The sequence below is a fragment of the Eutrigla gurnardus genome (genome assembly GCF_963514095.1).
Source record: "Eutrigla gurnardus genome assembly, chromosome: 20".
NCBI lineage: Eukaryota > Metazoa > Chordata > Actinopteri > Perciformes > Triglidae > Eutrigla > Eutrigla gurnardus.
Genome location: NC_139931.1, coordinates 5,644,303 through 5,664,371, shown reverse-complemented (window position 1 = coordinate 5,664,371; position 20,069 = coordinate 5,644,303). Strand labels below are relative to the sequence as shown.

Genomic DNA, 20,069 nt, shown 5'->3' with positions numbered 1-20,069 from the left:
CAGTATATAAAAGCAGCACCTAAACAACAACAGAAGATTCACTTTGCGCAGCTCTTCTGTTAACATTGACACTTCCCACTGCTTACATTTTCCACTCATGTTGCAAGTGAATAAAATAATTGGATTTATGCACACAAACCATGCAATACCTTCTATTGATATTTCCTCACACCATACATATACCTTTATGGGGTGAGCAGAACTGAAGCAGTGTGGCAAATTACATTTACACAAACATTAACATCAAAGACAATTTCGTCTCATCTGGGATGATAAGAGCCTGGAAGACGTTTAAATCAGGCTGTAAAAAATGTTAAATATAAAACCCACACTTTCAGATAATGTCAAGTGACTTCCCATTTCTATTAACCATTTCCAGCCTCTCTCACAACCATTTACTAGGTGACATCAGTTAAGTCCCTGAGGGTTCAGGGTTAAGGGGGACATAGAACAATCACTGAAATGCAGATGTCTCTTCAATTTAGGCCTATTGTCTCATGAACATGAAAAAAATGAAACCGGTCAGGCATTCCTAATAATTTCTAAACCAGGTTTGAAGTATTAAAGTATTATATTTTAAGTTAGAAAATACAGCTCTAGGTTTATTCGGCTGCTTATTTTTTCCTACAAAGTCCAGTTTGTACAACTAATTTGTGTCTGGTGGACCAGTCCCAGCCCTGACCAATTTGGTGTCCTAGGCAAGATTTTACCTTTCATTGTAGTAAATTTCACCAGTAATCTTCATACAGTTACACAGAAACTGCATGCATGTCTTTGAGATTTTAGATGGAAAATAACCCACAAATAAAAAACGTATAAGAAACAAGTGACATAAGACAAACTATGAATAATACCTGATACTCCATCACTGGGCTTGGCTTTGGGGGAGAAGGCATCATCTGAAGAGAGAAGAGTAGTATACCGGTATGTGACCATTGGTTGTTACATTTTAATAATAAAAAAAAAACAAAGTACAAGACATAAAATAATGGCAATTAGATGAGATCCAACTTTATTGTCATTACAATGAAATGATGTGTCTAACCATAGTGCAAAGAAGCAGTGCAGTGAAAGATATGGAAAAGCTAAGTTGATAATGTTGCACTTAAACGCTGTTGCAAAACTTTAACAAACACACTTGAATAAACTGTAACACAATAAACCAAAGATGTACAACTATGACGTATATAGTGGATGGAAAACGAATAGCATTTTAACTGACTACTACAAGCTGGGCAAACGTTGGCTAACCAGATTTAAATAAAATAATGACACAGCCAACAGGTGAAAATAACACCTGAATAGGCCCGTTAACTTTCCAAATGTCCCGGATGTATTTAAGGCGGGAATACGGTTAACTGACGTCAACTCTAGCTATTTGTTGATTAGCAAACCAACTTACTATCGTCCAAAAGTAAGCTAGCAAGTGAACACTGCTCCAACAACGATAACTACCAACACAATAAGCGATTCATGTCATCACATTAACGTTACTGTACCTCTGTCTTTCTTCCTCTTCCTTCCCATTTTCCTTCCCTGGGCGCCAGAGAGCTTTAATCGTTTTAACGCTGAAGTATCACCATCTTTTCTGGGGTCACGTCAGAATCAGATACCTCACCTCGCCCCTCCCCCTAGAGGGCAGGTGGAGTGTAACGAGCCGGGGAGGGGGGCGGTAGGGACCCAGAAAAAAAGGCCTCTCCATTATTTAATTGGTTTGCTATGCTGTTATGTTTGTTGTGGTCGTATGTAATATTGCGCAATAAAAGAAGTACTAGTACTAACAACAACTGTAAAACTTTATGGCGCCGCCTGTGGATGACGGCGCCCCTATACAGTTTAGTTAGAGGCCGGCGCCAATTTGTGCTCCCTCGGCTTACCCAACTTCAACTCCCATAATTCCTAACAGCTAATAGCCGGCCGTTCACTACCTTCCGGTCGTCAGATCCTGTCAGACGACCCCGGAAGTTGTGCTATCTCCGATGCTGCTGTGTTGTGTGCAGCAAGAAAGCAGTTAAGGTGAGCTCTAACTATATGAAGGCCGATGTAGTTTTTTATTACAACGTGTAAGCTAGCTAACGTTAGCATTAGAATCCCCAAACATTTAGTTATGAGTTGCACACAACGAGCCTGTCTGTGCAGTAACGTTCAATTCTAAACTTATTAAAGGTCTTAACATATACATTAACTTGTTTTATATCGTTATCCTCTTATAAACAGTCAGAGTATTATCATATAATATAAGCATATCAATTTCAGTATAATTCGTAGCTGTTTTGCATATTAGCAGTGTTGGTTCATTTGACACCCGTTAGATATATGGGGTTAATGTTGTTTTAAACAGACTTTGTTGTGTGACCTTTCTGTACATATGTATGTAAATGTGTGCACATAAACCGTTTCATTTGGGGGGCAAAAACTTCCTAACAAAAGTGTTTGTTCTTGTGTTTACAGGAGGCTCATGTGAAGCAGGCAGTGACTGTCAGACATGGAGCGCATCATGGGAGGAGGAGTGCTTCAGCTGGTTTTAGTTAGTGCTGGGATCTTATTGCTTCATCGAATACTGAAACGCCTAAGACCAGGAGCTTCTCTGCAGGACGCTGTGGTAGTCATCACAGGGGCCAGCTCTGGACTGGGGAAAGGTCAGCCTCCATTTCTTCTTCTCTTCAGCTTATATGTAGATGCATCTATAAACCAAGTATTGATTTGCAGCAGTTAAGATTGATTACGCTAGTAGTATGATCATGTACAGTGTTTCAGAGTTGTGGTGCATGTGCTGCTAACATGCCAGCCTGGTTTGATATTCACCCTGAGAGGTGTGTTTTTTGTGTTGTAGAGTGTGCACGGGTCTTTCACGCTGCAGGAGCACGGCTGGTGCTGTGTGGACGTGATGCAGCCCGTCTGCAGCAGGTGGTCCAGGAGCTTAAAGCAAGTTCAACAAGCTCACGGCAGCAGGTGTGCACACACACAAACTTACACATGGTCAGACACAAACAAATACCAAGTGGTGTCATGTTCTGAGACCATTAGAGCCCCTAATGATCTGGACCACCGTCCCCACAGTCCCCTGCTCTGTGTCTGGTTCTCTATGCCTGTATGACTTCTTTTATTCATTATTGTCTCTCAAAATAAATTGAAGCTCTGAGATTTATAAGATGATACGGATGATAACAGTTCTGTTTTGTTCAACCGCTAGACGTACACCCCCAGCACCGTTATCTTCGACTTGTCTGACACGGACACAGTGGACGGAGCTGCAGAGGAGATCCTGAAATGTTACGGACAAGTGGACGTCCTCATCAATAATGCCGGAATCAGTTACCGTGGCAACATACTGGACACCCATCTTTCAGTTCAGCGGGATGTTATGGAAACGAATTACTTTGGGACCATTGCTCTGACTCAAGGTTAGTGAGTAGCACTTTTGGTTGCCCGATCTGAGTAGTCCTGATACGGAGTTAAAAGATTATAAATACACGAGGGATCCAAACCATTGACATGTTATTTAAATTACCTGGTATTAAAAGTGTTTAATGCATAAACATAGAACAAACCGAGCTGGACAGTTTCAGTAAGAACGATTACTTACTTTCTTTCTTCTTTCCTCTTTCACAGCTCTCCTGCCATCCATGGTTCATCGACGCAGTGGCCACATCGTTGTCATTAGCAGCGTCCAGGGCAAGATAGCCATTCCTTACAGATCAGCCTGTAAGTTGTCTTTACTTATTTAACTAAAGCAAACAAATACCTAAGAGAAGTAGTTGATTGTAAATGAACTCTGCTTTTCTTGGTCAGACGCCGCCTCTAAGCACGCCACCCAGGCCTACTTCGACTGCTTACGGGCCGAGATCGAGCACTATGGGATTCCAGTGACCGTAATCAGTCCTGGGTACATTCGAACCAGCCTGTCGGTCAACGCTGTCACAGGAGACGGCTCTAAGTATGGAGGTGAGACAGTGAAGTGTGTCTGTCTTTACACAAACAATCAAATAATATTAGTTAGTGTGACAAAGAGCTAAAAAAAAGGGCTAAAATAAGTATATTAGATAGAAGATAAAAATGAGCTGAAATGGAATAGAAAATGAAGATATACCAGAGAAGGGACACAATACCCGTATAAACCGTTTTCTGTATTAGTTGACTTCCTGTATTCTTGTGTCATTGATGCAACATGTTTCTTGTTTGTGCAACACTGTTTTCAGTTTTGGATAAAACCACAGCCATGGGTCGAGATCCCAGAGATGTGGCTCAGGCTGTTCTGAAGTCTGTCCGTCAGAGGAGCAAAGATGTTGTTTTGGCTGGACCTCTGCCCAGTCTGGCCATTTACCTCCGCACAATGTGGCCTGCACTATTCTTCAAACTCATGTCCTCTCGCGCTCGCAAGGAGCAGAAACCTAAAGACAAGTGATGCAGCCGCCAGTGAGGACCACAGCGCACATAAGAGGCACATGGACCAAAACATGAAAGTGACTGCTTCACATGGAGCCAAATGGACAGGTGTGAATAGATGCAGCTCATCAGTTACACAAACAAGAAATCTGTATGTTGTAACAGGACGTATGGTGATTGTCTTTCTTGGAGATGTGGTACAGCATGTTATTTCTGGGTCACCTGTACCGTATGGCATATAGCCCTCCTCTGTAAATGATTCTCAAAACTAAGTGCTTCAATACACAGAGGAAGGCAATACTGCTCATCATTGTCCAGGAAAAATACCTTCTTGTGGTCAGTTTGATTTCCTGTTTGGGTCAACCAATGTTTAGTTTAAACATCACACCCCTATGGACAGTTTCAGTGGAATTGCATTTCTAGGCAACAGTTTGAGTCCATGTTTACGTCCTGTCAGATGATGTCAAAATCTGCATTTGAACTCGTTTTACAATATTACAACAAACAAGCAGGTTGTTATAACCATCTTTATACACAGAATAGAAACACCTTTTACAAACTGAAAACTTTAAAGTTTTTTTCATTCTTATTAAGTTAAACAAAACAAAAACCACACTTTCTGAAATGTTAACAATAAATAGTCCAAATAACAATTTACGTTATCTTACAAAAGCGTGTGAATACTGGAATTGACTTTTTTTATACAAATAAATCCTTCAACAAAAAGACATGGCAGATTCAAAGACAAACCTCCTGTTTATTCCTTATTAAGAATTATCTTCATTGTATCTAGTGTGAGAAGATGAAGCCTTTTCAGAAATGAATAAACGTCAGAGCTTTTGCATCGTAGAGTCAAAGCCCTCAAGGTGCTTGAAGCAGACGGACATTTTAAATCCCGTTTGTGGAATGACAACAAGAGCTCTCTGACAAATTACACTCAAATGAAGTGAAAACTTGTTGATGAGACAAAATGTTCACAATACTGCATATTGATGATGCTGGTTAATACAAATTCATAGAAAATCTGGATGCAATAAGCCTGGGCTTCACATGGTACATGGGTATTTGCTGTGAACAACAGTGCATCATAATGGTGAAATTATATTAGAAAAGCAGTTAAAAGCATCGTTTTTCTTTTAACTTCACCACAGAGAGTGGGCTTAAAGGGATGGTGAACATTTACTGCACACAAAATTTAGAAGCCAAGCATGTTGACATTAGCCATTGTATCAGAACTAGGCAAGTGGGAATTAATGTTTTGAGCGCAACCAATCAGGTTTTACTATTGATTTAAAGAACACAAGTCGGAACTATGGCTTTAGTGTTTAATTTAATTAGAAACGTCTGAGTGGCCGTTCTTGCGGAGTTGAACCGGAGTGTAACATTATTGGGAACTTTGAATGGTACCCATGACATTTTTAATGTCAGTCTGTCGATAAAAATGAATGCTATGGTCAGTCACGTTAGAGGCTAATGTCGCCTTTGTTTGGTCCTTGACTGAAAGCAGCTCGATGTACTTCTTTGTTAGCACCAACGCGAACTGCAAGATACAAGCAAGAGAGCTAACGTAAATGAGCAGTGTTATTTGTTATAGTAGTAGTAGAAATACTCCCAACTACCGGTGCAAGGTTTAAAATAAGGCCAAAATTAAATGCCAGCCTGTTAATGCAACATCAAACCATCCTGAAGACCACTGCAATCGGTACATCACCTCAACCTATATTAAACGGGATACATTTGCATGACGGTATGGACATTAAAGTCCAACGTGTTTTCAGCATAAACTTCAAGGAAAGCAATGAAGTCAAACAACAAAAGCTGCCATTTTCCATGTAACACTTGGCCATAAGAAATGGCAAGCCTGATTCCAAACACGCCTGGCAGGCCATGTTCCTAAAATGCAACCAATAAAACCTGAACTGATCAAAAGCATGTGAAACGGAGGGCAGCGTCAAAGGTTTTCACGTCTACCTGCCATGCTGGGTTGTCGTCTACTTTTTCCAACTGAAGCCACGTTACTACATTCAAGCAGCTGTTTGCCACCAGTTGGGATCTGAACTGCACATTTTGGCGGATTTACACATTTTGTGGGGTTAATCTGAGAGTAGAAGACAAACAAACGTACAAAGAGCAGGAAGAGACACAAAAGATCAGTGAAAATGTTTTGTTCAGATATGGCATAGTATTTTCCTGTACATGAGGTTGTGTTTTGTAAACGCATTTGTTTTTCTAAAGTGTTTTTAAAGGGCATTTCAACTTAAAGAAAGTTCAGTGAAACCAACAAGCTTCGCTTTGAACAATGGTCAAGATTCACTGTTATTATTGCACTTTTACAAACGGGGGAGGGGGGTCGTCTTTTCTCCGACGTAGAAGGGACAGCGATGTGACAGTCTCAACAGAGCAAACTCGTGTCCTCCAGATGGCTGTGGATCTTTGGAGCCAGGTCCTCTCTACCTCAGGGTGGTGGGATGGAGGGCTCAGTCACAGCCAGCTCCTGAGCCAGGTCATTGAAGCGAGCAATGTAGTCCACACTGCTCTCACTCATCATACAAGCAAGCTGAGAGTCCATCTGCGAAAAACAACCAAAGAGCTTTCAATGTACAACAGTAATGATAACTGCAGCGAAGACAACCTACAATGGATTTTAATCCTTTTTTTATCTGGAATTTAGAGGAATAGTTTGAGGGATTTTGTAACCATTGGCCAAAGCCAGGCTAGCTGTTTCCCTGTTAACAATCTTTCTGATGGGCTAAGCCGGCTGTAGCTTCATGTATGCGAGTAGCTTCAATATTTTCATCTAACTCTCGATAAGAGTCTATTTTTAAAAACTATTTGAAGTATATAAGAAGCCAATTTTTAGACTACAGTGTGCGACTGAAAAAAAACAGAATAAAATACTAAATTGCTAATATGGAGAAGACTCGATACCAACATTGTTTCCATGAATGAGCAAGGTCTCAACTTACTTCTGCAACATCGGGAAGGCCACGGGACTGAAAGGAATCATGGGAGTTGCAGTCCAGGAGACTTGGACCAAGTAAAGCCGTGCCGCTGGAGGGGCCAGAGGGGGTTAGGGTGGTCCGCTTCCCCTTATCAGGAGAGACCATGCTGGCTGGAAGGAAAAGAGACAGTGAATAAGAGGGTCAGCACACATGAAGAATGGAAACAAAGTCCTCTTTATGGGACATCGCTGCAAAAGGAAGTCTACAGCTATGTCTCATTGTGCATTAATAAGGGAATACAAATTTGAAGGCACAAAGAGTACTTTGTTAATGCTGACTTACAATAAAGTGTTACTTCACTAGGTCCTTTATTAATTTGTCTGACATAAAATCTAGTATGTATTGTTTCACACTCAATTTAACAACTCTTTAATATTAATACTTATTTTAATTTTCATTGGCACAAAGGGAGCAGTCTGTAGTTTCAAGTTTTCAATTCAACAGTCTGCTTTTTAAGTTAAATCTTCACTTCTGGTATCAAGTCTTTGGATAGGAAGCACACAGAGCGGAAATAGTGTGCTTGTGTGTCATTATTTAAGAGAGGAAAAAGACTTACAGAGGAGGCATCCCAGTGTGGAGTCAGATGAGTCACTGGGGTACCACTGGGGGTCGTGGCTGGGCGACGGGATCCAGCCCCTCGATGGGCTGACTGAGGGAGACGAGGTCAACAGTTTGGAGCCGTCATTGTTGCTCAGCTTGGCAGGAGAAAGAGCAGCCTCCTCGCCTGCAGCAGGACAGGCAAACAACCGTTTAATTACACACAAAATGTTCAGTAAGCCAGACTCTCAGAACTGACATGACATCATATTTCAAACTGTCTTACATGCAACATGGTGTGTATTGTCAAGCGGTCAATAAAGAAAGGGTGTTCCATGCTTATACCAGACTGTAATCTGTCTTTATTAAAGAAATAAATATACCCCACCTTAGGTTCCCATGTACAAGTTAGGATATAGGATAGAAACCCACCATAGTGGGCAGAGTTGATGGCAAGCTCGATGATGGAATCACTAATGTGTGTTTGAGTTTCTCCGGGGGCTAGGGCATCTTCAGGGGGACCAGGAAGGGAGATGTCCAGGAGAGAGGCTACGCTGGGTGGAGAGAGGAGAGAGTCCGCACCACCGGTCCCTCCAGGAGATGGTGGAGGCTGACCATTCTGTGAAAGGAATAAGTTCAACACTTAATTGGGGCTGCAGATTTCCTCAACGGACGGGTTTTCAGAGCAGGTTTTGTGTGTTTTCTACCCAGATTTGGATAGAATGGCAGGGAATTTGCAGAAAACAGCAAAAATATATTTTACTGTTGTGGGTCCCAACTCAAAATCAGTATCTTATCATGTCTTAAACCAATAACTGCAAACTGCGAAAACTAGCAGTACTTTACTGTGGCCTTTCTAAATGTGGACCTACTTCACCCTCAAGATAAAGTAGTTATTCTGCCATCATGCTTGTAAAACACCACAGCCCTTTAGGTTATACCAACTTCAACCAGCACTGATCTGGTGTTCAGTGACTGGGCGTGATAACCACTGAATCCATCATTCTCATCACGTCCAATCAAGAGGTACGATTTGGTAGATTTATGCAATAAATGTGTAGATACCGAGTGAAGCAAAGTTTGTGTATGTAAGTATGTGCAGCTGACCTCTGGGACATTGTGCAGGAGGAGTTGAGAGTCTGGTGCAGCATCAACAATGGGTGTGGTAGTCAGCAGGTTGCCATTATCAACAGCAGGAGAATTCAGCTCCTGACGGGGGCTGCCAGGGATGATACCTGCAGATTTAGCTGCCAGGTCAATGGCACCTGAAACATATTAACAGTTTTAAAACACAAGGGATTTATCACATCAGTACATATCTTATACGTATTTAGAATACGGGTGGTTGTGTGTAAGCAATGTAAAAAGGTCTGTATCACTTTTGTTTTGATCCCATTTAGTGAAGGACACCCAAAAGGAGAATTTCAAAGCAAGAAAAAAAGACTTATTTTTTTAACTGAGGACAAGAATTTACAAATATTTATAATTTATTTAAATGATAAAAAAAACTCAAACTGAAAGCATACAACACGAATGATGTTCCATCCAGAAATTAAAATAGAGTAAACAATGAAAGAAGAACATACTGGAGAGCTGGCTTGCTGCTGCAGAGCTGGACGCTGCAGGGGAAGCTTTGGACAGGAGGGGGCGGGAGGAAGGAGCCAGACGTGTGTGGATTGGCCGGAAAGATCCAGTTCCTGAGGGAAGAAACAGGAAGTGAATGAGCAAGAGATTAGCAGAGTTGTTGTTGAAACATGAAATGACATTTGTCATTGTTATGTACAAAGAGAACACTAGCAGATTCCATTACCAACAGTTACACCTAAAAATGCCTATTCAAGGATCTATTTTCAAGAACACAAGTATGACGTAGTGTAAAAGAACTGCTTATGCCATACAATAGGGGAAAATTTTAAAAATGTCTGTCTCCTGCTGACAACAAATTGTACAGTAGAATCATGATGTCTGAAGAGTACCTGTGGCAGAGGAGTTGGAGAGGATGGAGAAGGAGCAGACATGCTGAGGAGTATCTCCTGTTGTTCGGGGTAGGAGTGTTCGCTGTGGACGAGACAGAAGCAATTGAACTAAATTCACAGAGAAACAATATAAAAGACATGACAATACAATTACCTTACAATTACTTAACGCCTTCCCAAACCAAACTTCACCATTGCCAACTATTTGGAGTGTGTACACTCTCTCAGTGTAGTCTTTTGCATCATTTTGTACACAAACTGAATATTTAAAATACAAATAGAATTTTTTTGCTACATCTTCAACACCTGTATCAACATTGTTTTCTCCATATTATTCATCACAGTCCTCTAATGGGCCATATTTGTATTTAAGGCATTACAAAAGGACAGTTTACACTACTGTACAAAGCAAGAGAGGCGTGTTGTTTGTTGCAACACTACAGAATAAATAAAGTAAAACACCTTTCTGTTCTTCTCTTACCTGAACGACAAGTGGTTTCCGGAGTTGTCTGTTTCGAGGTTTTCTCTGTCTCGAAAGGAAAAGATCTGACTGCATCTGTTAAGAAAAAACAAAGTATATTAACATTTGAGCATGTGGAAGTTATACCGATTTAATCTTTGAATTGGTGTAAAAATACTGCATTGCTCAGTCTTACACTGATGGAGTCGAGCTGCTGTTTGAGGGCTAGCTCTGCTTCCTTGTTGGGGGAAAACATTCGATTGTGCCGCGAACTGTTGGGAGGCAGCGTGGTGGGTACTGCAAACAAACCGCTTTCTGAATCGCTGCCCGCCGTCGACCCCAGCAGAGAGCGGGGGAGGTTGCGTCCACCTGAAGAGAGGAGGAATAAGTGAGATATGTCATGTGAGGAGGAAATTATTTAAGTATAGCTTAACAAACCACCAACAGAGCAACTTTCTTAAAATATAGTACACAAAATTTTTATTCAAATAACCACCTAAGAAGCAGGGACGATTTGTACAACATCATCAAGTATCAACTGTGCTAAAGGCTACAGCTACAGCTTTAGAATTAGTGAGAGGGACCCACAAATACCTGAGACTCCAGTAGTTGGCAGGTGTAACCGGGCCCCTCGGGCAGAGGCCTGCTGCCGGCCACAGTTGGGGCTGCGAACACCTGCTATTGGACCCTTCCCTGGAGGTGTAAGGGCCTGGTTTTGCTCCTCTTGATGGGTCTTGAGCGGTGATGGAACTGTGGAGCACAGCTCTGGAGCCTGGAGGAGAAGACACATTATTGACACCATCTGCTGCTCTACATGAACATTTGTAGTGTTTAAAGGGTGGCGCAAAGCGATCCACAACCAATTCCCAGTACAAAATTTCAGCGGACAAAAAAGTTTTCAACCTCTTAAAAAGGTTTGACTATTACACTTCTTTACAAATAATTATGGCATTCAGAAGTTTTGTATAAAAGATGAAATGGGCATCTGGCAACCTGCAACAACACTGGAAGAAGTGACAGTTAACCCCTACCAAAGGTTTAGGATTGACCTCAGTGGCAACCAGCTTGAGCAGGCAGCGCAAAACGCGGTGTGTCCTGTAGGGCTTGAGCTGTGCCACGGCTTGTCCATTTTCTTGGTTGTTGAAAGCTGTTATAGGTTGCCACTCATACTCCAGCTGCAGCTTGCCAGGCTTCCCAAACATCAGGTAGAGCTCAGCCAGGGTGACGTTCTCTGCATCACGGCCGCTCCAGCCCTCCCCTCTGATCTGCTCAACAGCACGTTCTTTGGCTGCTGGTGCAGAGCCCTGCAACATCACCTCCTCTGAGCCAGTCACCGGAGGTTTGGCTAGGGGAGTCTGGTTGGCCTCTGGTGAAGAGCTGCTGGTGTTCTGCTCCTCATTGCATTGCTCCAATGAGCTTTCTGCACCACTACACAAGTTCTCCAGGATTTTGGTCACTGTTAAACCACTATTGGCCTCCAAACCCGTACAGGTCTTTCCCCCTTCGGAGGGTCCCATCCCAGGCCCCTCTTCCCTCGGAGCCACAGTCTGCTGAGAGGAAGCAGGGACAGAAACAGGCGGAGGTTTCTTCTCCTCTACCTTTGCGGAACAGTCTTGTGAAGGCTCAGAGTTAAGAGTCTCAGTCCGTCGACTATCACTCAATACAGTCACTGAAGCACCAGCAGCAGCGGCGCCTCCCCGTCCAGATTTAGTGCCAGTCCGAAGTGGCGGAGCCGTGTGTATACCCAGAATCTGAGCAGCTGGCAATTCCTTGGCATTAAGTCGGTTCTTGCCACTTTCTAGCCAGTGTACAGTGCAGGAGGCCTTGGAGTGAACAACACGTGCCACACCAGGCAGTGTGGTCAAAGTGCTGCTCTCAGCAGGGTAAAGAAAGAGCTCGTCCTGCTGGGATGTGCTGGGAGAAGATGTGCTGGATTGGCCGCTCTCCAGAGCCTCCCTCTCCATGAGACTCTTAAGCTGAAGCATCAAGTGTCAAGGACTCGGACATAACTGACAGAAATAGGCATATTTACAGTACACAAATGTTTACAACTGAAGTTCAATATCACTGCTACAATTCACATGCCAAACATTATAAAACAAATTATGCTGTAGTGTGCTATGATCAACTGACCAACCTGATTTAAAATTGTATTTTGTGTGTATCGTCGCATACACAATCCATTTTAAAACTTGCTCCACTGTCCCTTGACGACTTTGCATCCCAGATTTGCGCTCTCGAACTCTGTGCAACCATTTTTCTAGCTGAAATTCAATCAATACTGATCTAAAAAAATCATACACATACATAACGCTATAATGTTTTCAAGGATACAATCCGCTGGTCATGGTACGCCCACTTCTGTTTCAGATACTCAATCAGACTGGAGACTTTCCTGTGGAGCTCCACCACCATCCTGGGTTGGAAAAGAGAAAAAAAAGCATATACATTTTTATGCTCATGACATATATATAACTTTTAGGCCCCACACTATACTAATACACATATGAGAACAGATTCACTTACAAATCGACCGTTGATCAGCAACTAAAATTATACTATACATTATACCGAGGACTTATGCTGCCATTTTTCACAAGTTTTTCAATATTTTTCTGATTAATCTCATGTTATAGTTATAGTCATGTTATAGTCTTATGGGGCTTCAGTTGCAAACGTACATCATTTACAAAACTGCTTGATGATACATTCATGCAAAATCCCAACATCTAAAAACTTTTTTTGCCAAAAGGCATTGCATTATTGAGCTGTGTTGTTGGAAAATAGATCCTGTAAACAATTACTTGTGTGATTGTGTTTGTTGGTAATCAACTCCTCTAAGACATTAGTTAAGAGGCATGCCTGACCTGAGGCGAGGGTTGTGGGCAAGACTCTGAACGCGGGCCCAGGAGTGGTTACTGCGTGGCTGGAGCTCCACTGCCACCTTTAGGGGTAGACGCACTGGCTTCTGGTCCTCCTCATCACTTACTCCTGCAAGGACACAAAGACACAGTGAGACTGAATGAGAAACACAAAGATCTCTTAAAGAAAAAGTAGGTGTTTTTAAAGAGCAAGAGCTGGCATCCAGTCACAGGGATTTTGTGAAAGTATGAAGTCATAAATGCTGAACCTTAAGAGCCACAAAAGTATTACATGAGCATTACAATACAGCTGATGAAAAAACTGTGTTAAATGTATGTTCTCTTGCAGACTTGAATGTTTGCCAAGATTATTTTGCAAAACTCTGATACACCACTAAAAATAATAATCACATGAGAATGATGTTTAATGCATGGTGGGATGCTTATTTCCCATCCTTGGTTAAAGCAAATGTTTTCTCTAAGTTTGGTGAATGGCTGTTTTTGAACAGAAGGGCAGATGTCAGTCAGTCAGTCAGACTAGTCATCTCCATCATCTCTCTCCTCCTCCTCCTCCTCCTCAGTTTGCTCCCACGGTGTTACCATGGAAACACCACTAGCCCACACGCTGCCATTGTTATTGCCAAAACCCCGCCCCCACAAAACCCTGTGTCTCATCATCACCGTGGTTTGTATTTGCAGCACTTGTGTTTGTTTACTCTGTATGTATGTGCGGTCTGTGAATCACATGCTCACCATCTGGGTCACAAAGTTTCTTCAGCGCTCGACACATGGGTGCTTTGATTCGCAAGTTCCTCCCTTTGGAGCGCACAGTGGTGGCCCTGGTCAAACATAAAGAACAGCTGAACAACTGTACAAGTACTGTAGTAAACAGCATTATAAACACAGTAGTCATTCAGTATTGTAACATACAATATTTCCATTTAGTGTCAGTCATTGATATGAGCCGTCTACTTATGATAAGAGTTCCTGCTGCTAATGCAAATTTCTTGTATTTGGTCTATGTCACCATGACCGGATACTGAGGGTGTAAGCCTATCTGTGACGTGATATCGAACTTAAAATGAAAAACCGTGTACTTGACAATCCCATATGTGTGCATGTATGTAACACAACCTGTTTTATTTAACATAAAAATGTAAAAGCAGTGTGTGTGGGCAATGCATTTATTTCCCCCAAGTTTTCAACTGACTTACCCTTGTTGGATTAGTTCGTTCAGCTTTGACACGTTCTTATCATCCATTACTGTCGAAGACAAAACACAGAGCTGTTTACGAGATTGTCCCACAGGAGCAGCTGTCCCCCATGACAGGGAGGCTGAAGCGTTTAATTACATCCCTTGTGTTCCAAACTATCAGAAGAAAAACACTCGCACACAAAACAACTTTAAAAAAAAAAAGGCATGCATTTAAACACAACAGCCTTCACTTACACCCTCCGACTTTTTTGCGGAGCTCGGCATAGCAGATGAGGCCGTACAGTTCTTGAGAGGATTTCTTCAGCACTCTGGAGTAAACTGAGAAAGAAAAGGTGGCACAAGTCACAACGGTGCTGTAAAAGGCAATGCAGGAGGCATGCGTATGCTACATAAAGATAACACAACAGTATCACACAGGGCTATTTGTAGTGCAGAGGGACTCAAATGTATCTAGCAAGGTTTTTTAACATGTTAAAACATATGCTAACAAAATGCTGTAGAAACATCACTGATGAATTGTTGAAAAGACATTGTCCTGCGATAATAAATGAATCATGACATATGGAGTGAATAATATAAGCTCCTTTCTACCTCCGGACATGTGAGCGACTGCCGTAGTAACTTTTCTAACATTTCTAATAGACATAACAGTAGTGAAACAAGATGAGGTGGTGTAGGTTGTACATTAATAGTATAAAAACAAAAAAAGTATGCTGTTCTACCCTGCAACCTTCACTGAGTCCCAGAAAGACCCCACCTGTGTTTCGGTGAAAAAGATAAAAGGGCAGCTCACCATTTGCAAAGTCAATGTGTTTGGAGATCTTGTGCCAGGTCCGGTAGTAGAAGTGGCGAACCTGCTCCTTGTTCTTTACCATGTTGGCTGGCTTGCCTCTTTTCTTGTACTTCATTGCAATGTTGTTCTGAATGGCCTCAAAATCCTTTCCATGCTGGAAACCACAGTGGTTACAGATGAGTATAAGATGTCAACAATCAATGGCAACACTTTACATTTAAGTTGAGTTGTGTTTTGACATATGACAATCTACTTGGTTCTGCCCTTTACCTCATAGAGCCCCTCAAAAAAGCTGTTTTTGTCCTCTGTGCTCCAAGACTCCCACTGCCGACGGGCCCTCTTCTGGTTACCAGCTTGCTCCTCCTTCTCAGCAGAACCTTGGCCCTTAGAGGTCTTTGACACTCCCCCTGTGGAGCCAGCCACAGGTCCCGACTGTCCCACTGTCCCTTGGGAGGAAGAGCCATTCTCTGCCCCTGTGATACAGAAACAGGAGGCACCAAATACATCAGTCATGAAACATTCAGGGAAAAAAAAAAAACACTTCTTCACAACTTCAACATCAGAGTAAAAAATGTCAAATGTTTCGGTTCACCGCCTGGAAGTTCCGTATGCCATGGAAAGAAAAATAGTAGTTTGTGGTTTTGTGAGATGTAAAAATGCATGCAGACAAAAGACACCCCTGCTATTACACTGCACAACCTGCAGAGCTTCCCCTTCTGTGGTTCAGCTCTGGCAAGGAGGATGGAAAAGCGATCAGTCCCTACAGCCAGGTCCACAGTACACAAGTCCAAAACCAAATCCTGATGGGCCCCAATGGCTGAGTTTACCCCAGAGCAGAGCACAGCACAACACAACAAAAGCAGGGAGGCAGTTGCTGTTGCAGCACTGCACTATTTTAAGACAAATTCAGATTTTGAGCAAAAGTGGGTGTTCGTTTACAAATACAAATGTTTGTGTGGGTCATAGACACTAAGCTAGATGTGTCTCTTTCAAATAGCTGTGCACCAATATAGCATCATATAAAAATAAGAAGGCTTCCTTGGTCAACCGTTTGACACCAAGGCAAACTAAATATAAATTTGATGAAACAACCAGACCCTTTCTCTTTCCAACAACCATTAAAGAAATCCACTAGTCATGTCTGTCAGATCCCACAGACTCATTATTACATTTGAAATATTATGTCTTGGTCCAGTATTCTGTCTGAGTCCATGTTTTTTATGAGAAAATTGACACTGCCATTGCAAAGCAGCATAGTTATACAGCAAAAACTAGTCGGTTATAGTTACTCGCTAAATCTGAGAGAGAAAAAAAACAAAACAAAATCCTTGAGCAAGGAAATGTTTTGCGGCTTTCACATTAAAAGAAGCCACCTCAGTAGCTGTAAGTTTCAAACACACTGAGCATTAATGCTCCTGACCCAACCCACTGCCTCGTCTTTCTTTGGCGTTTTTATGAAGTGTTCATCATTATTTGTAATCAGCTTTTGACAAGGCAAATGTTTTGGTGTGTTTAAGTCTGTAAAGCCTGAAAGCCGTAAATTACCTCTATCTTTAGTTGTCTGTTTGGACACTCTTACAATTACTATCTCAGTTCTCCAATGGCAGCGTCAGCGACCACTATGGCATGTTATTTGCATCACTATTGCTTATGCTGACATGTATGGATACATTTGACATGTTATTATTTAATTACAAAAAGTGAATTAATTCTATTGCTGTTGTTTTACTATTTCCTGACTAAATAAAAAAAATAGTAATAAAGGTGTAAGCAACTTCGTAAAATGATGCTTTCATCATTTCCAATTTGAAACAAATACAAACTGATGTATTTTTTTTCTATGCTGACTTGATAGTGTCATGTTTTTAAATCAATAACAACAAGTTTCAAAGGAATTATAACTGAAAGTAAATCAGATCTGTGTGACTCCATGCTTTCTTTTACAGAAACGGTTCACAGATTTGACAGCTATTGTAACTTGGGTTGGAGCAGCCTTAAATGTATAGCCCCAGTACAAGCCAGCCAGTGGCCCGGGGGGCAGCACAACAACTACCAGCATCACTTTAGCCACATCGCCGGTGAACAAACTGTAAACACGGTGACATCTGAGGGCAGACCCCCCTGCTAATCCCACCTATCCACACTTTTCTCGGAGCTCGTTAACGTCCAGTACCTTTCGATTTCGCCCCGCCGTGTCCATTGATGGTCGAGCCGACCGAATCCTTCCGGATCCGTTTGCTCGGAGGTCGAACGCTCGATCGGAGAAAATGATGCTGGTCGTGACACGGAGGGGCGGGCTCCGACGAGGTCTGGGACTGCTGGGTTGAGCTGAGTCCGGCTCGGTTCGGCGGAGAGGCGGGGAGAACCGGAGCTGAACCGGGGCTGAGAGCCGTGGTTGATGGATTAAGAATTTCCACTCCGTCGTCTCCCTTTGTACTGCGCTCCTCGGTCGCCTGCTCTCCGCTCTCCTCCTCGTCGCAACCTTCGGGCTTTCTGGACGGATTCCTCCTCCCATCGACACCGATCCCCTCCCTGGAGCCCAGTGTCATGCTGCCAAAAACACATTCAAGGAAAATATGTCACATTAGGAGCAAAGCGGTGTTCAAAATTAACTTCTAAAGACGACGTTCACTGTCTCTCAACATGGCCGCCGCTGTTTGTTTCAAATCCCCTCTCCAGTCCCGACAAAACAACACCAAATATATGCATTTAACGTCTTGAGATAAATTATATTCAACAACCAAAACAGTTTGGTAACTGGCGGCGGTAGTTTACCAAGTGTCTATCGGCTCGAATGGCCAATATTTTAGGTTGAATTTCAACTAAATTCAAATGCGAGCGCTTTTCAGTTTAGCGCCCTGCAGAAACGACAACGAACCCCGTCGGTGCATTCGACCTCTAAATAAAGTGTTTATTTAAAACATATTTTTACCCATTTTCGTGGTCTTCGCTAGCAGGCGACGTCTTCTTTCTCTTCACCATCAGTCCGACCGGTTATATTGGCAAATACTGATCAAAGTGAGCATAATAAAACCGAGACCGATCTCTCCGCTTTCTGCCCTCTCCTTGCTCCTGCTTCGACTGAGCTGAACTCTCTGCGCAGTTCAACTGTTTTCTATCGGCAACAACATTACTCAATGCTTCTTTTTCAACAAGAAATAAAGCTGTAAAAACACTGACAAAAATAGCGACATTCACTGCATGCGACGGGGAAGACTTTACCGTAGCATACGTCAGTTGAGCTCATCGGAATTGATAAGCATAGATAGCTTTATTAACCTGTGCGCGAGTGGACTTTGCTTGTCACTACGTCACCATCGCCTGCAGAAATTATGTCTGCAAAACAATTTATTTAATATATGTTGTGCAATTGTATTGTTCTGTCACAGTGCTCTATTGCATTACTATCATTACTATCGCCTCATACAAATACTTAGTCATATGTCAAACTCAGGACCTGGGTTTACGTGGGTTTATTCATAGTAAGACCGGTTGTATTACATGTATAAAACAGTGTTATGTGCAAACATCCCAATATTTAAAATATTGGGATTTTGTGTGTGTTAACCATTAATCTACTTATTTTGGAATAATCAGGAGTGTGGCAGCACAAAGGGATGACAGCAAGAGAAATATATACAAAGGAATATGAACTTGACATAAGCAGCTTGAGCATGAAAATGAAAATGACTCGGGACGTTCCCCTTTCTACCTCCCCACACAGCCTTTAAATTCATGGTTTGTGTCATCTAAATGCAAAAAAACTCGTATTCCATCAGCCACAAAGTATAACAGCAGTGAGAGCCATAAACTACCAGAGAAGTTAGTCCAAATATACTTGAGCTCTTCTGCATCTTACAACTTCAACGAATTGGCAGTAGATTTATGTAACTATAATTTAACTTACACTCAACGCCCCAAAAAAAACCCATTTCAGTTTAATCCAACATCTTCCAACATCACACTGATTTCACAGAATTACAAATTGCCCTTGCAGTGTTCCAGTTCTAACAGCCTGGTCGTTATAGTAACGTTAGTCTCACCACAGTTCTGGCAAGAAACTAGAAGGTTGACATCACTCTAGAAGTACACCGTGGAAATATTTAACGTTATTTATACTAACAGTTGCCGCCAACTTGGTTGCAATAAACTGTATTTAACACAAGCAAGGGTGGTCCCCATACATAACGTGGTACCTAGCATAGCTGCTTGTTGGCTAGCTAACGCTATGGCAGTCAAACAAGCCCCAATGTTGCTAATGCTGCTTGTAACATAACGGTCATTCCACACAAAGCCAGTTTTTTAGATGCACAAGACTTGTCAAAGTTTAGGAATTACCTGAAGTGAAAGCCTGTCGGTGGTTTTATTAATCGAAACACGGGCTAGCATTGCTAGTTGACGGCAGCCGTCCAGCTTGTTGCTTGTTACCGAAGGAGAGTTCCTGCGGTTCGCTTGTACACGCGTTTGGACACGCCCACTACAACTCGAAAACAAACCCTACGGTTGGCCGGGAATGCACGAGGAAGACGGTTAGAATTTGATTGACGTACGGCTCCGCCAAGCGTTAGTGAGGGAAACAACGCCGCTGGACCAATTGCCATTCTCTTCCTGTCACGTCGTATATGCTCCCCGATATATGTTTTTTAAATTTAAGAGCCAGTTTGACTCTTCAATAATCTGACGTTTTTTGCTCAGTGATTAAGCGTTATTTAAAACGACACCGTGTCACTGCAGTGGAGGTTGTTGGCGCTATAAAATAAGTTCCGCCCACAAAATGATTGACATTTTGACGGTCAAATCGATAGGCGGAACACAGAGGGTGCCCTTAAATTCAGTTC

The 20,069-nt window shown here is 42.3% G+C and overlaps 2 protein-coding genes across 3 annotated transcripts; one reads left to right on the top strand and one right to left on the bottom strand.

Annotated features, from left to right (window-relative positions):
• The first annotated feature begins 1,886 nt into the window (after positions 1-1,886).
• On the top strand, positions 1,887-6,648 carry dhrs7b (dehydrogenase/reductase (SDR family) member 7B). The gene is made up of 7 exons (XM_084037417.1): positions 1,887-2,016; positions 2,452-2,639; positions 2,834-2,952; positions 3,194-3,404; positions 3,613-3,705; positions 3,793-3,945; positions 4,200-6,648. Exons 2-7 carry the CDS (start codon positions 2,486-2,488, stop codon positions 4,403-4,405), a joined length of 936 nt encoding a protein of 311 aa, XP_083893543.1. The 5' UTR covers positions 1,887-2,016; positions 2,452-2,485; the 3' UTR covers positions 4,406-6,648.
• Positions 6,649-6,771: 123 nt separating this feature from the next.
• cramp1 (cramped chromatin regulator homolog 1) lies at positions 6,772-19,684 on the bottom strand. 2 transcript variants are annotated; one of them, XM_084037416.1, is made up of 20 exons: positions 19,570-19,684; positions 17,405-17,781; positions 15,502-15,704; positions 15,232-15,385; positions 14,673-14,756; positions 14,437-14,485; positions 13,976-14,061; positions 13,229-13,352; positions 12,696-12,777; positions 11,393-12,337; positions 10,956-11,133; positions 10,558-10,730; positions 10,383-10,457; positions 9,902-9,983; positions 9,512-9,622; positions 9,033-9,190; positions 8,358-8,544; positions 7,945-8,112; positions 7,353-7,498; positions 6,772-6,955 (listed from the first exon to the last, which is right to left on the bottom strand). In XM_084037416.1, exons 2-20 carry the CDS (start codon positions 17,778-17,780, stop codon positions 6,842-6,844), a joined length of 3,495 nt encoding a protein of 1,164 aa, XP_083893542.1. In that variant the 5' UTR covers position 17,781; positions 19,570-19,684; the 3' UTR covers positions 6,772-6,841. The 2 variants fall into 2 exon arrangements, with proteins under 2 accessions (XP_083893542.1, XP_083893541.1); XM_084037415.1 differs by lacking the exon at positions 19,570-19,684 and adding an exon at positions 18,164-18,340.
• Between the last annotated feature and the right edge of the window lie 385 nt (positions 19,685-20,069).

Bases quoted from the DNA above. Each gene is read 5' to 3' on its own strand.
- cramp1 (XM_084037415.1), bottom strand. From the start codon at position 18,213: ATGGTGAAGAGAAAGAAGACGTCGCCTGCTAGCGAAGACCACGAAAAT. The intron at 10,731-10,955 runs GTATTTGTGGGT...TCCTCTCTTCAG, and splicing joins GCCAACTACTGGAGTCTCAG to GTGGACGCAACCTCCCCCGC. The intron at 9,623-9,901 runs GTACTCTTCAGA...TTCTTCCCTCAG, and splicing joins CTCCAACTCCTCTGCCACAG to GAACTGGATCTTTCCGGCCA.
- dhrs7b (XM_084037417.1), top strand. From the start codon at position 2,486: ATGGAGCGCATCATGGGAGGAGGAGTGCTTCAGCTGGTTTTAGTTAGT. The intron at 2,640-2,833 runs GTCAGCCTCCAT...TTTGTGTTGTAG, and splicing joins CAGCTCTGGACTGGGGAAAG to AGTGTGCACGGGTCTTTCAC. The intron at 3,946-4,199 runs GTGAGACAGTGA...CACTGTTTTCAG, and splicing joins AGACGGCTCTAAGTATGGAG to TTTTGGATAAAACCACAGCC.